This window comes from Pseudophryne corroboree, chromosome 11 (assembly GCF_028390025.1).
Source record: "Pseudophryne corroboree isolate aPseCor3 chromosome 11, aPseCor3.hap2, whole genome shotgun sequence".
In the NCBI taxonomy this organism is placed as follows: domain Eukaryota; kingdom Metazoa; phylum Chordata; class Amphibia; order Anura; family Myobatrachidae; genus Pseudophryne; species Pseudophryne corroboree.
The window spans coordinates 61,919,573-61,934,465 of NC_086454.1; the positions used below are offsets into that span (position 1 = coordinate 61,919,573).

At 46.7% G+C, this 14,893-nt stretch overlaps 1 protein-coding gene across 1 annotated transcript in view; it reads right to left on the bottom strand.

Moving 5' to 3' along the window:
• PTDSS2 (phosphatidylserine synthase 2) overlaps window positions 1-14,893 on the bottom strand; it is a 205,280-nt gene that overhangs the window by 74,918 nt on the left and 115,469 nt on the right. The window contains exons 4-5 of the mRNA XM_063944344.1: window positions 13,260-13,327; window positions 11,872-12,006 (exon numbers count right to left, since the gene is read on the bottom strand). Coding sequence (XP_063800414.1) covers window positions 11,872-12,006; window positions 13,260-13,327 — 203 coding nt within the window. The remainder of the gene's footprint in view (window positions 1-11,871; window positions 12,007-13,259; window positions 13,328-14,893) is intronic.

Genomic DNA, 14,893 nt, shown 5'->3' on the forward strand with positions numbered 1-14,893 from the left:
CCGGCCTCAGGGCATTGTAAATGGCCCTCAGGTCCAGAATATTTATGTGTAGGGAAATAACCTGACTTGACCAAAGTCCCTGGAAATTTCTTCCCTGTGTGACTGCCTCCCAGCCTCAAAGGCTGGAATCCATGGTCACTAGGACCTAGTCCTGTATGCCGTACCTGCGGCCCTCTTGAAGATGGGCACTCTGCAGCCACCACAGTAGAGATACCCTGGTCCTTGGAGACAGGGTTATCAGCCTATGCATCGGAAGATGCGATCCGGACCACTTGTCCAACAGGTCCCTCTGAAAAGTTCTTGTATGGAACCTGCCTAATGGGATTGCTTCGTAGGAAGCTACCATTTTTCCCAGGACTCGCGTGCAATGATGCACCGCTACCTATTTTGGCTTCAGGAGGTCTCTGACTAGAGATGACAACTCCTTGGCTTTCTCCTCCGGGAGAAACACTATTTCTGGTTTATGTCCAGAACCATCCCCAGGAACAGTAGACGTGTCATAGGAACCAGCTGTGACTTTGGACTGTTTAGAATCCAACCATGCTGTTGTAGCACTTTCCAAAATAGTGCTACCCCGACTACCAACTGCTCCTTGGACTTCGCCCTTATAACGAGATTGTCCAAGTACGGGATAATTACAACTCCCTTTTTTTTTGAAGGAGTATCAACATTTCGGCCATTACCTTGATAAAACACCCTCGGTGCCATGTACAGTCCAAACGGCAGTGTCTGGACTTGGTAATGGTAATCCTGTACCACAAATCTGAGGTACTCCTGGCGAGGATGGTAAATGGGGACATGCAGGTAAGCATCCTTGATGTCCCAGGATACCATGTAATCCCCCTCGTCCAGGCTTGGAATAACCGCCCTGAGCGATTCCATCTTGAACTTGAATTTTTGTGTTCAAGGATTTTAAATATAAAATGGGTCACACCGAACCATGCGGTTTCGGTACCCCAACCCGTGTGGAATAGTAACCCCGTCCTTGTTGAAGTAGGGGCACCTTGAGTATTACCTGCTGGGAATACCGCTTATTAATTGCCTCTAGCACAGCCTCCCTGCCTGAGGGAGTTGTCAGCAAGGCATATTTTAGGAAACGGCTGGGGGGAGACATCTCGAATTCCAGCTTGTACCCCTGAAATACTACTTGAAAGAAACAGGGATCCACCTGTGAGCGAGCCCACTAATTGCTGAAATTTTTGAGACGGCCCCCCACCGTACCTGGCTACACCTGTGGAGCACCCGCGTCATGGTGTGGCCTCACAGGAGGCGGGGGAAGAATCTTGATTCTGGGAACAGGCTGACTGGTGCAGCTTTTTTCCCTCTACCCTTGTCTCTGTACAGAAAGGAAGCGCCATTTGACCCGCTTGCTTTTCTGAAGCCGAAAGGACTGTACCTTTGTCTGTGAGGAAACCTGAGGTAAAATTATTTCTTCCCAGCAGTTGCTGTGGATACGAGGTCCCAGAGACCATCCCCAAATAATTCCTCACCCTTATAAGGCTCTCTATGCGCTTTTTAAGTCAGCATCACCTGTCCAGTGACAGGTCTCTAATACCCTCCTGACAGAATGGACATTACATTTATTTTGGATGCCAGCCGGCAAAATATCCCTCTGTGCATCCCCCATATATAAGACGACGTCTTTAATATGTTTTTATGTTTGCCAACTAGTATCCCTGTTTGACAGGGTCACCGACCACGCTGCAGCAGCACTATCTGCAGGTCTCAGTCTAGTACCTGAGTGTGTAAATACAGACTTCAGGATAGCCTCCTGTTTTTTATCAACAGGTACCTATTAAAGTGGCCGTATCCTAAGACGGCAGTGCCACCTTTTTTGACAAACGTGTGAGCGCCTTATCCACCCTAGGGGATATCTCCCAGCGTAACTTATCCACCTGGCGGGAAAGGGTACGCCATCAGTAACTTTTTATAAATTACCAGTTTCTTAACGGGGGAACCCACGCTTTCACACACTTCATTTATTCATCTGATGGGGGAACAAAACACTGCCTGTTTTTTCTCCCCAAACCTAAAACCCATTTTTAGAGGTGCTTGGGTTAAAGTCAGAAATGTATAACACATTTTTTATTGCCGGGATCACGTCACGGATGTTCCTAGTGGATTGTGTATATGTCTCCACCTTGTCGACACTGGAGTCAGACTCCGTGTCGACATCTGTGTCTGCCATCTGAGAGAGCGGGCGTTTTTGAGCCCCTGATGGCCTTTGAGACGCCTGGGCAGGCGCGGGCTGCGAAGCCGGCTGTCCCACAGCTGTTACGTCATCCACCCTTTTATGTAAGGAGTTGACACTGTCGGTTAATACCTTTCACCTATCCATCCACTCTGGTGTCGGCCCCACAGGGGGCGACATCACATATATCGGCCTCTGTTCTGTCACCATATAAGCCTCCTCATTCAACATGTCGACACAGCCGTACCGACACACCGCAGACACACAGGGAATGCTCTAAACGAGGACAGGACCCACAAAAGCCCTTTGGGGGGACAGAGTAAGAGTATGCCAGCACACACCAGAGCGCTATATATATATATATATATATATACAGGGACTAACTGAGTTATGTCCCTAATAGCTTTTATATAATATACTGTATACAGTGCCAATTTTAATGCCCCCCCTCTCTTTTCCCTCTTACTGTACTGTAGAATTGCAGGGAAGAGCCAGGGAGCTTCCCTCCAGCCGAGCTGTGAGGGAAAAATGGCGCCAGTGTGCTGAGGAGATAGGCTCCGCCCCTTTTTCGCGGCCTATTCTCCCGTTTTTTATGGAATTCTAGCAGGGGTATTTACCTCATATATAGCCCCTGGGGCCATATATTGAGGTATTTTAGCCAGCCAAGGTGTTTTTATTGCTGCCTCAGGGCGCCCCCCCCAGCGCCCTGCACCCTCAGTGACCGGAGTGTGAAGTGTGTGAGAGGAGCAATGGCGCACAGCTGCAGTGCTGTGCGCTACCTTGGTGAAGACAGAGTCTTCATGCCGCCGATTTTCCGGACCATCTTCTTGCTTCTGGCTCTGTAAGGGGGACGGCGGCGCGGCTCCGGGACCGAACATCAAGGCTGGGCCTGCGGTCGATCCCTCTGGAGCTAATGGTGTCCAGTAGCCTAAGAAGCCCAATCCGGCTGCAAGCAGGCGAGTTCGCTTCTTCTCCCCTTAGTCCCTCGCTGCAGTGAGCCTGTTGCCAGCAGGTCTCACTGAAAATAACAAATTCTAAGACTATAACTTTCTAAGAGCTCAGGAGAGCCCCTAGTGTGCATCCAACCTCGGCCGGGCACGAAATCTAACTGAGGCTTGGAGGAGGGTCATAGTGGGAGGAGCCAGTGCACACCAGGTAGTCTAAGATCTTTCTAGAGTGCCCAGCCTCCTTCGGAGCCCGCTATTCCCCATGGTCCTTACGGAGTTCCCAGCATCCACTAGGACGTTAGAGAAATAAAATAATAAAAGCTTCAGGCTGCTATTTCATCGCAGCCCTGTGACCATGGTCCGGCTCCTGCCGCATCAAACAAAAAACTGATTTGACTGAGTCAGTGGGCGGGATTATATGGAGAAGCCCCGATGCATCCTGGGAGGCCAGAAAGCTCATGACCGTTTGGTGCCATTTCCGCTGTCACTCCGGCATATCCCAATGTTATCCTGTGTTAATGTTAACCTGTGGACCCAGCCAGGGAAATGTTTTTAACAATATACGTTCCTGTCGACGGCTTGTGTCATCAGCATGTAATAGATGGGTAACCCGTCTCCTGTATGGTGCTTCTCCTCTTGTTAAATTCCCTCGCAGAATGACCATAGAATATAGGAAATACAGGCAGGATAGTGCACAAACGTTTTTTTAATAAAATGTGTGCACTATCCTGCCTATATTTCCTCTATTCTTTTTCTGTGTGTTTGAGCAAGATAGTGATAAACGGCACTCAGTGTCACGCTGGGCATGAACGTAACCAATCACTGTTACGTGTGCAATGCGCAGTAACATTGCACAGTACGGTCTGCCAAAATGCAATAGGATTACTGAAATACATGTTTAACCGTATAGACTGCATGTATTATTATTTTTTTTATTTAATCTAGTTTACTGTATGTTTTTCTTTTATGGCATAAATACATCTATGTAGCAGTTTGTGTGTTTAATGCAAGCTATAATACCTTTAATCTGATAATGTGTTTTCTAAACACAGTGGGACACGGGTAAGACTTTTTAATCTCAGACATAGAAGTAATCTCTACTAGAAGATGTGGAACTCATTTCATTAAGCAACGTACACATAGATGTATACCATAAATGTGCTTTACTTTTTGTCCTCCAAACAAAACTTTTAAAGGAAGGTGGCAAACAGCGCGGGTGCACCATGCTTGGAAGTAATTCCTGCATTTACAGCACTTAGCAGCCGATAAACACATTGTGCCCTTGCCTAGTCTACTCGTCTTTATACTGCCTGTCACGGTTACTAGAGGCTAGAGATGACAAATCCCATGCAATCCCTTCTAATCCAGGCTTGCACTGTCTGCAACAGGTTACAGGTGAGGAATGCCACACAAGCGCTGGATTGCCATTTAGACGCCTGGGAAAGGACGGAGGACATGTACTGTAGATAGCAGTTAGCAATGAAGCCATAAGAGTAGCGATCGATTCCCTTCCTAAAAGCACCCTTAATGCATGTGTCGTAAAGCTGTGCTTATTGTGGATCAGAGAAATAAGTCACTGATAAGCAAGATCTTTGTAAATCCCAAGGCAGTTTTCCCCTCTGCCCATGTTATGTCGTTACAGAGCAGGATTCTGTGGTGGGCATTAGACTGGCAGCATACTGAAGCGTTCAGTATGGTTTTAATACAGGGATTAGCTAATGCAGGGATATTACTAAGATATAGAACTGCTGTCAAATTATTTTCTTCCTTTTGAAAGCCAACACTGATATGGTGCAGTCCATCTCCTCAGCCTGCACTGTACAGTCATCTGCAGAGTCAGCAACAGATATTAAACATTACAAAAGGTTAGTGCCAGGTACTCTGCTTGCAAAAAATAAGAATTTACTTACCGATAATTCTATTTCTCATAGTCCGTAGTGGATGCTGGGGACTCCGTCAGGACCATGGGGAATAGCGGCTCCGCAGGAGACAGGGCACAAAAGCAAGCTTTTAGGATCACATGGTGTGTACTGGCTCCTCCCCCCATGACCCTCCTCCAAGCCTCAGTTAGGTACTGTGCCCGGACGAGCGTACACAATAAGGAAGGATCTTGAATCCCGGTTAAGACTCATACCAGCCACACCAATCACACCGTACAACTTGTGATCTGAACCCAGTTAACAGTATGATAACAATGAAGTAGCCTCTAAAAAGATGGCTCACAACAATAATAACCCGATTTTTGTAACAATAACTATGTACAAGTATTGCAGACAATCCGCACTTGGGATGGGCGCCCAGCATCCACTACGGACTATGAGAAATAGAATTATCGGTAAGTAAATTCTTATTTTCTCTAACGTCCTAGTGGATGCTGGGGACTCCGTCAGGACCATGGGGATTATACCAAAGCTCCCAAACGGGCGGGAGAGTGCGGATGACTCTGCAGCACCGAATGAGAGAACTCCAGGTCCTCCTCAGCCAGGGTATCAAATTTGTAGAATTTTACAAACGTGTTTCCCCCTGACCACGTAGCTGCTCGGCAAAGTTGTAAAGCCGAGACCCCTCGGGCAGCCGCCCAAGATGAGCCCACCTTCCTTGTGGAATGGGCATTTACAGATTTTGGCTGTGGCAGGCCTGCCACAGAATGTGCAAGTTGAATTGTACTACAAATCCAACGAGCAATAGTCTGCTTAGAAGCAGGAGCACCCAGCTTTTTTGGGTGCATACAATATAAACAGCAAGTCAGACTTTCTGACTCCAGCCGTCCTGGAATTATATATTTATATATATATATATATATATATATATATATATATATATATATAATTTTTTTTTTATTTATTTTTTTTTTTTTTTTCAGGGCCCTGACAACGTCTAGCAACTTGGAGTCCTCCAAGTCCCTAGTAGCCGCAGGCACCACAATAGGTTGTTTCAGGTGAAACGCTGACACCACCTTAGGAAGAAACTGGGGACGAGTCCGCAGTTCTGCCCTGTCCGAATGGAAAATCAAATATGGGCTTTTGTAAGACAAAGCCGCCAATTCTGACAATCGCCTGGCCGAGGCCAGGGCCAACAGCATGGTCACTTTCCATGTGAGATATTTCAAATCCACAGATTTGAGCGGTTCAAACCAATATGATTTGAGGAATCCCAACACTACGTTGAGATCCCACGGTGCCACTGGAGGCACAAAAGGGGCTGTATATGCAATACTCCCTTGACAAATGTCTGGACTTCAGGAACTGAAGCCAATTCTTTCTGGAAGAAAATCTACAGGGCCGAAACTTGAACCTTAATGGACCCCAATTTGAGGCTCATAGACACTCCTGTTTTCAGGAAGTGCAGAAATCGACCTAGTTGAAATTTCTTCGTGGGGCCTTCCTGGCCTCACCCACGCAACATATTTTCACCACATGTGGTGATAACGTTGTGCGGTCACCTCCTTCCTGGCTTTGACCAGGGTAGGTATGACCTCTTCCGGAATGCCTTTTCCCTTAGGATCCGGCGTTCAACCGCCATGCCGTCAAACGCAGCCGCGGTAAGTCTTGGAACAGACATGGTACTTGCTGAAGCAAGTCCCTTCTTAGCTCCCGAGGCCATTAGTCCTCTGTGAGCATCTCTTGAAGTTCCGGGTACCAAGTCCCTCTTGGCCAATCCGGAGCCACGAGTATAGTTCTTACTCCTCTACGTCTTATAATTCTCAATACCTTTGTTATGAGAAGCAGAGGAGGGAACCCATACACCGACTGTTACACCCACGGTGTTACCAGGACATCCACAGCTATCGCCTGAAGGTCTCGTGACCTGGCGCAATACCTGTCCCGTTTTTTGTTCGGGCGGGACGCCATCATGTCCACCTTTGGTCTTTCCCAACGGTTTACAATCATGCGGAAAACTTCCCTATGAAGTTCCCACTCTCCCGGGTGGAGGTCGTGCCTGCTGAGGAAGTCTGCTTCCCAGTCGTCCACTCCCGGAATGAACACTGCTGACAGTGCTATCACATGATTTTCCGCCTAGCGAAAAATCCTTGCAGTTTTGCCACTGCCCTCCTGCTTCTTGTGCCGCCCTTTCTGTTTACGTGGGCGACTGCCGTGATGTTATCCCGCTGGATCAATACCGGCTGACCTTGAAGCAGAGGTCTTGCTAAGTTTAGAGCATTATAAATTTGCTCTTAGCTCCAGTATATTTATGTGGAGAGAATTCTCCAGACTTGATCACACTCCCTGGAAATTTTTTCGCTGTGTGACTGCTCCCCAGCCTCTCAGGCTGGCCTCCGTGGTCACCAGCATCCAATCCTGAATGCCGAATCTGCGGCCCTCTAGAAGATGAGCACTCTGTAATCACCACAGGAGAGACACCCTTGTTCCTTGGATATAGGGTTATCCGCTGATGCATCTGAAGATGCGATCCGGACCATTTGTCCAGCAGATCCCACTGAAGAGTTCTTGCGTGAAATCTGCCGAATGGAATTGCTTCGTAATAAGCCACCATTTTTACCAGGACTCTTGTGCAATGATGCACTGACACTTTTCCTGGTTTTAGGAGGATCCCGATTAGCTCGGATAACTCCCTGGCTTTCTCCTCTGGGAGAAACACCTTTTTCTGGACTGTGTCCAGAATCATCCCTAGGACCAGCAGACGTGTCGTCGGAACAACTGCGGTTTTGGAATATTTAGAATCCACCCGTGTTGTCGTAGAACTACTTGAGATAGTGCTACTCCGACCTCCAACTGTTCTCTGGACCTTGTTCTTATCAGGAGGTCGTCCATTTTCTTTGAAGACGAATCCTCATTTCGGTCATTACCTTGGTAAGGACCCGGGGTGCCTTGGACAATCCAACGGCATCGTCTGAAACTGATAGTGACAGTTCTGTACCACGAACCTGAGGTACCCTCGGTGAGAAAGGCAAATTTTTGGGACATGGAGGTAAGCATCCCTGATGTCCCCGGACTCCCGGTTCGCTATCACTGCTCTGAGTGACTCCATCTGGATTTGAACCTTTGTAAGTGTTCAAATATTTCAGATTTAGAATAGGTCTCACCTAGCCTTCTGGCTTCAGTACCACCATATAGTGTGGAATAATACCCCTTTCCTTGTTGTAGGAGGGGTAATTTTATTATCACCTGCTGGGAATACAGCTTGTGAATTGTTTTCAATACTGCCTCCCTGTCGGAGGGAGACATTGGTACAGCAGACTACAGGAACCTGCGAGGGGGAAACGTCTCGACATTCCAATCTGTACCCCTTGGATACTACTTGTAGGATCCAGGGGTCCTGTACGGTCCCAGCGTCATGCTGAGAACTTGGTAGAAGCGTTGGAGGGCTTCTGTTCCTGGGAATGGGCTGCCTGCTGCAGTCTTCTTCCCTTTCCTCTATCCCTGGGCAGATATGACTCTTATAGGGACGAAAGGACTGAGGCTTAAAAGACGGTGTCTTTTTCTGCAGAGATGTGACTTAGGGTAAAAAACGGTGGATTTTCCAGCAGTTGCCGTGGCCACCAGGTCCCATGGACCGACCCCAAATAACTCCTCCCCTTTATACGGCAATACATCTTTGTGCCGTTTGGAATCTGCATCACCTGACCACTGTCGTGTCCATAAACATCTTCTTGCAGATATGGACATCGCATTTACTCTTGATGCCAGAGTGCAAATATCCCTCTGCGCATCTCGCATATATAGAAATGCATCCTTTAAATGCTCTAGTCAATAAAATACTGTCCCTGTCAAGGGTATCAATATTTTTAGTCAGGGAATCCGACCAAGCCACCTCAGCTCTGCACATCCAGGCTGAGGCGATCGCTGGTCGCAGTATAACACCAGCATGTGTGTGTATACTTTTTAGGATATTTTCCAGCCTCCTATCAGCTGGCTCCTTAAGTACGGCCCTATCTGTAGAAGGTACCGCCACTTGTTCTGATAAGCATGTGAGCGCCTTATCCACCCTAAGGGGTGTTTCCCAACGCGCCCTAACTTATGGCGGGAAAGGGTATACCGCCAATAATTTTCTATCGGGGGAAACCCACGCATCATCACACACTTCATTTAATTTATCCGATTCAGGAAAAACTACAGGTAGTTTTTTCACATCCCACATAATACCCTTTTTTGTGGTACTTGTAGTATCAGAAATATGTAACACCTCCTTCATTGCCCTTAACGTGTGGCCCTAAAGGAAAATACGTTTGTTTCTTCACCGTCGACACTGAAATCAGTGTCCGTGTCTGGGTCTGTGTCGACCGACTGAGGTAAATGGGCGTTTTACAGCCCCTGACTGTGTTTGAGACGCCTGGACAGGTACTAATTTGATCGCCGGCCGTCTCATGTCGTCAACCGGCTTGCAGCGTGTTGACATTATCACGTAATTCCATAAATAAGCCATCCATTCCGGTGTCGACTCCCTAGAGAGTGACATCACCATTACAGGCAATTTTCTCCGCCTCCTCACCAACATTTTCCTCATACATGTCGACACACACGTACCGACATACAGCACACACATAGGGAATGCTCTGATAGAGGACAGGACCCACTAGCCCTTTGGGGAGACAGAGGGAGAGTTTGCCAGCACACACCAAAATGCTATAATTATACAGGGACAACCTTTATATAAGTGTTGATCCCTTATAGCATTTAATATATATTCATATCGCCAAATCAGTGCCCCCCCCTCTCTGTTTTAACCCTGTTTCTGTAGTGCAGTGCAGGGGAGAGCATGGGAGCCTTCCCACCAGCATTTCTGTGAGGGAAAATGGCGCTGTGTGCTGAGGAGAATAGGCCCCGCCCCCTTTTCGGCGGGCTTCTTCTCCGGAGTTTGTGATATCTGGCAGGGGTTAAATACATCCATATAGCCTCAAGGGCTATATGTGATGTATTTTTCGCCATACAGGTATTATACATTGCTGCCCAGGGCGCCCCCCCCCCGCGCCCTGCACCCTCCGTGACCGCTGTGTGAAGTGTGCTGACAACAATGGCGCACAGCTGCAGTGCTGTGCGCTACCTGATGAAGACTGAAAGTCTTCTGCCGCCTGGTTCCGGACCTCTTCAATCTTCAGCATCTGCAAGGGGGGTCGGCGGCGCGGCTCCGGGACGAACCCCAGGGCGAGACCTGTGTTCCGACTCCCTCTGGAGCTAATGGTGTCCAGTAGCCTAAGAAGCCAATCCATCCTGCACGCAGGTGAGTTCACTTCTCTCCCCTAAGTCCCTCGATGCAGTGAGCCTGTTGCCAGCAGGACTCACTGAAAATAAAGAACCTAAAAACTTTTTCTAAGCAACTCTTTAAGAGAGCCACCTAGATTGCACCCTGCTCGGACGGGCACAAAAACCTAACTGAGGCTTGGAGGAGGGTCATGGGGGGAGGAGCCAGTACACACCATGTGATCCTAAAAGCTTGCTTTTGTGCCCTGTCTCCTGCGGAGCCGCTATTCCCCATGGTCCTGACGGAGTCCCCAGCATCCACTAGGACGTTAGAGAAACAAACAGTACTCTATTAAGTGGTAAGGAACAGTCATTCGTAATGTCTTGGGAAAATGTCTCCTTATTACCGATTAGGGAAAACCTGCTTCCATTTGTACCAGATCACAAAGTGCTTTAATTGCTTATATAACTTTCATGTAAGGAGAATTATTCATGGGTAAGAGCCTCTCATGTGTGCAGGTTAAAGTGTGTCTGTGGCAAAAAAACAAAAGCGGAAACCACTATGCGGCCTGTATAAAAGATTGAGACTATCTGATCAATTCATTATGAAGTAGTGCCTCTATAAGTAATGAAGTGCAACAGATTCCTTGTGAACCGGTAAACTATATCATGCTGAAAAGGCTGCCACCACTATTAATGTGATATAAAAGGTGTATGAACCTGAAGGAAAGATGAAACCTACAGCCGGCCCAGTCTGCTCCCGTTTAGCAATGGAACACACCGCGTCTACTTTACCTGCCAGGATGTAATTGTACATATTGATGGCTACCTGCTTCCGTATACATACATATATATATATATATATATATATATATATATATATATATATATATATATATAAGAACCAGTTCAAACTCTGTCTGTGCTGCATGCAGTTGTCACTGGGATAATCTCCAGCATGAATAGATGCTTGAGATGAGCAACTAGGAACGTCATGCATTATTTGTGAGGGGGGCACCTATATTCAGCTTATAGGAAGATTGAAATGGATAACATAAGGCGGCAGACACTCATAATATTCTAACAGTCTCTTAAAAAGCAATGGAGCCAGGTGAATTAAGGCTAAAGGGCTATTCATGAAGCAGTGAAAAGAGTGGAGAAGTGAGCCAGTGGAGAAGTTGCCCATGGCAACCAATCAGCATTGACGTAACATTTATAATTTGCATACTATAAGATTATACAGAGCAGCTGATTGGTTGCCATGGGCAACTTCTCCACTATTTTCACTGCTTCATGAATATACCCCTAAGTATTGATGGAAAATACACTTTGGTGAACTTTCATGCGCGTGTATGTATATTTCAGTAAAACACTTTCGGAAACTCAATGCAAAGTTTTCTTAAAGCAGCAATACAAATTCTCATACCCACCCACTGCTAGAAGGTAAACTAATACTCATCTATAGCACACATGCAACTTTTTTTTTTGCTCTTTTGGATGTCAAGTCTTCATAACAGGTCTACTGAGTCATGGATCTGATTGCATACAGTAATCAGCTGCATGTGGGAACTACCAGCAGTTAGGAAACACTTACCCATAAATTGTGATAAGGATCAGTCTTATTACCGGGATCATATATCAGACAATTTCCACCATAATCCCGTTCTGGTAGAGGAACACCCAATTTGGGGTCAATGAATTTCATGAACTGTCTTCCATCATGTACAGTCTGAAAAGAAAAGGAAAAACAAAAACCTAATGAACAAAATATCAATTTTATTTTTGTTTTTATAGTTTTTACAGTATATACATCTTTGTAAATATCTACATATAAAATCGTTGTCCTCCCATTTTTATATATCCAGCTTTTGTATAAATAAAATGTTATAATTTTATTTCGGCTATCTGATCTACTCTTTAACCTATTTTCTACGACCTCATTATTTTCTTGCTATTCACCCGTTTTATCTTCAATTTGCACAGTAACTTACTATTGCTGTACATTTAGCTGATGCCCTTAAATTTAGGGAGTGACTATCCAATAGACTAGTTTTGATAACCCATACGTTTGCTAGAAGACACCTTACAAGTGGAGAGTGCAGGATTCTTTGTATATGTATATTTCAGTTAGGTGGTCACAGCCCACCGCACCCCAACCTAGGGGTGGGGAGTACGTGAGTGCACCTCTTTTCTGGGAATGGCGAGTGCACTGGATTCCCATATGTGTATAATAGGGTTAATTTCTAACTGGCCCATTTGTGATCAGCTCTCCTCTCTCATGCACCCCTAAGCTCATTGACCTTTAACCTGGGTCAGCGGCTGTTTAGGTGTGTTGGTGACTGTCTCACTTTGAAAGCAAGAAGTCAGTTGGCAGGTGAACTTTAAACCAAGTAAGCACATTTTTTCCTATAAAGCAGCAGTTGCCAGGTCTCCAAAAAAATCTGGGTGAAAGTTTATGTGATAGAGTAGGCCTTGCAGTGAAATGGGGTCCCGTGTAGTGGGCTGCAAGCTTACATGCATTGCACAATTCATAAACCAAAACGCCATTGTTTATCTAGTTGTATATTAAAGCATTAAGGTGAATGAAACTGCTAAGGAGTGCAGGGTTTCTTTGTGTATGGTTACTGTCAGCCATACAGTCATTTAATTATCTTGTTGAAAGCAGATTTATTTAGCTCGAAGGCACATGAGAGGTGAGGAAAAGGACGGGCAATGCTACAGATCTATTAGTGGTAATCCATAGGTCCAGGACAGAAAGGAAGATCGTATTTAGTCTAATGTGCTGGTCTACTTATGGGCATAATAAAAGGACCACAGTAGCAATCAGGAACCCCTCTGGAGTTGACTGTTCACTAGACCCCATATGAACCAAATTATCTTCAAGCCTATTCATATTGTTAGTACATAAAAAGTGCTAAATAAACCTCTCCCGCTACTAAAATACATTGGGACATCCTAGTCTCCCTCACACTGAACGGTTACCTGAAACAGAATGAAGATGAGGAACAGCTCGTACACCACACTGACACACAGCCAGAACCTCCAATAAGCTGAAAGACACAGAATTTCAGAGTGTTACCACCAGACACCAAGTCACAGGAATTGTAGTTACCGCACAGTAAGCTTGGTGCATTACTATGTAACCAGTAACGGATCTTGCCCCAGGCAAGCAGGACTTTTGCCCGGGGCGCCGCCGCCATCCAGAAGGCGCCGCACCATGGCAAGTCCGCTACTGTGCCCCCCGCTGAGACCGCTGTGAAGGGAACTGGACGCTACCCGTCTAGTTTACCTTCGTAGAGAGGACCTTTGCTGTGCGCGATGACGTCATCGCGCACCGCACAGCATTGTGGGACTGACACAGACGCTAGGGGTCATAATTGACCTCTAGTGTCTGTCTATGCTGTGCTATGGGAGAGACGTCATGACGTCTCTCCCATACATCCGAGGAGAGGAGAGGAGCGGCGCCGGTCTGCAGCGGTCGGGAATCAGGAGCGGGAATAGTAAGTATTAATTTTTTGTGTGTGTGTAAGCGGCGCTACTCCTACAGGGGGCGTAACTGACCACGCCCCCTGTATGAAGCCACGCCCCTATTTTCCATCCAGGGCGCCAAAAGGGCTAGAACCGGCCCTGTATGTAACATGTCTATTTATTGAAATGTGTTCTCTCTAACTTTCTTCCTACTCGGTCGTTGCTCAAAAGAAACCTTCAGTGTCACTGAAGGGAAAATGTACCCATAAGGCAGCTTCTAACATTCGCTGCAGACCTATACCCCTTTCACATCGCACTAAAAACCCGGTATCGACACGGCATATTGCCGTGTCGAAACGGGTCAGTGTGCGATGTGAAAGGTCCTTTGGTGAATTAGCGGGTCGTCTGACCCGGTAATTCAACCCGGTAAAAAAATAAGATTTTACTTACCGATAAATCTATTTCTCGTAGTCCGTAGTGGATGCTGGGACTCCGTCAGGACCATGGGGATTAGCGGCTCCGCAGGAGACAGGGCACAAAAATAAAAGCTTTAGGACTAGGTGGTGTGCACTGGCTCCTCCCCCTATGACCCTCCTCCAAGCCTCAGTTAGGATACTGTGCCCGGACGAGCGTACACAATAAGGAAGGATTTTGAATCCCGGGTAAGACTCATACCAGCTACACCAATCACACCGTACAACCTGTGATCTGAACCCAGTTAACAGTATGACAAACGTAGGAGCCTCTGAACAGACGGCTCACAACAATAACAACCCGATTTTTTTGTAAATAACTATGTACAAGTATTGCAGACAATCCGCACTTGGGATGGGCGCCCAGCATCCACTACGGACTACGAGAAATAGATTTATCGGTAAGTAAAATCTTATTTTCTCTGACGTCCTAGTGGATGCTGGGACTCCGTCAGGACCATGGGGATTATACCAAAGCTCCCAAACGGGCGGGAGAGTGCGGATGACTCTGCAGCCCCGAATGAGAGAACTCCAGGTCCTCTTTAGCCAGGGTATCAAATTTGTAGAATTTTACAAACGTGTTCTCCCCCGACCACGTAGCTGCTCGGCAGAGTTGTAATGCCGAGACCCCTCGGGCAGCCGCCCAAGATGAGCCCACCTTCCTTGTGGAATGGG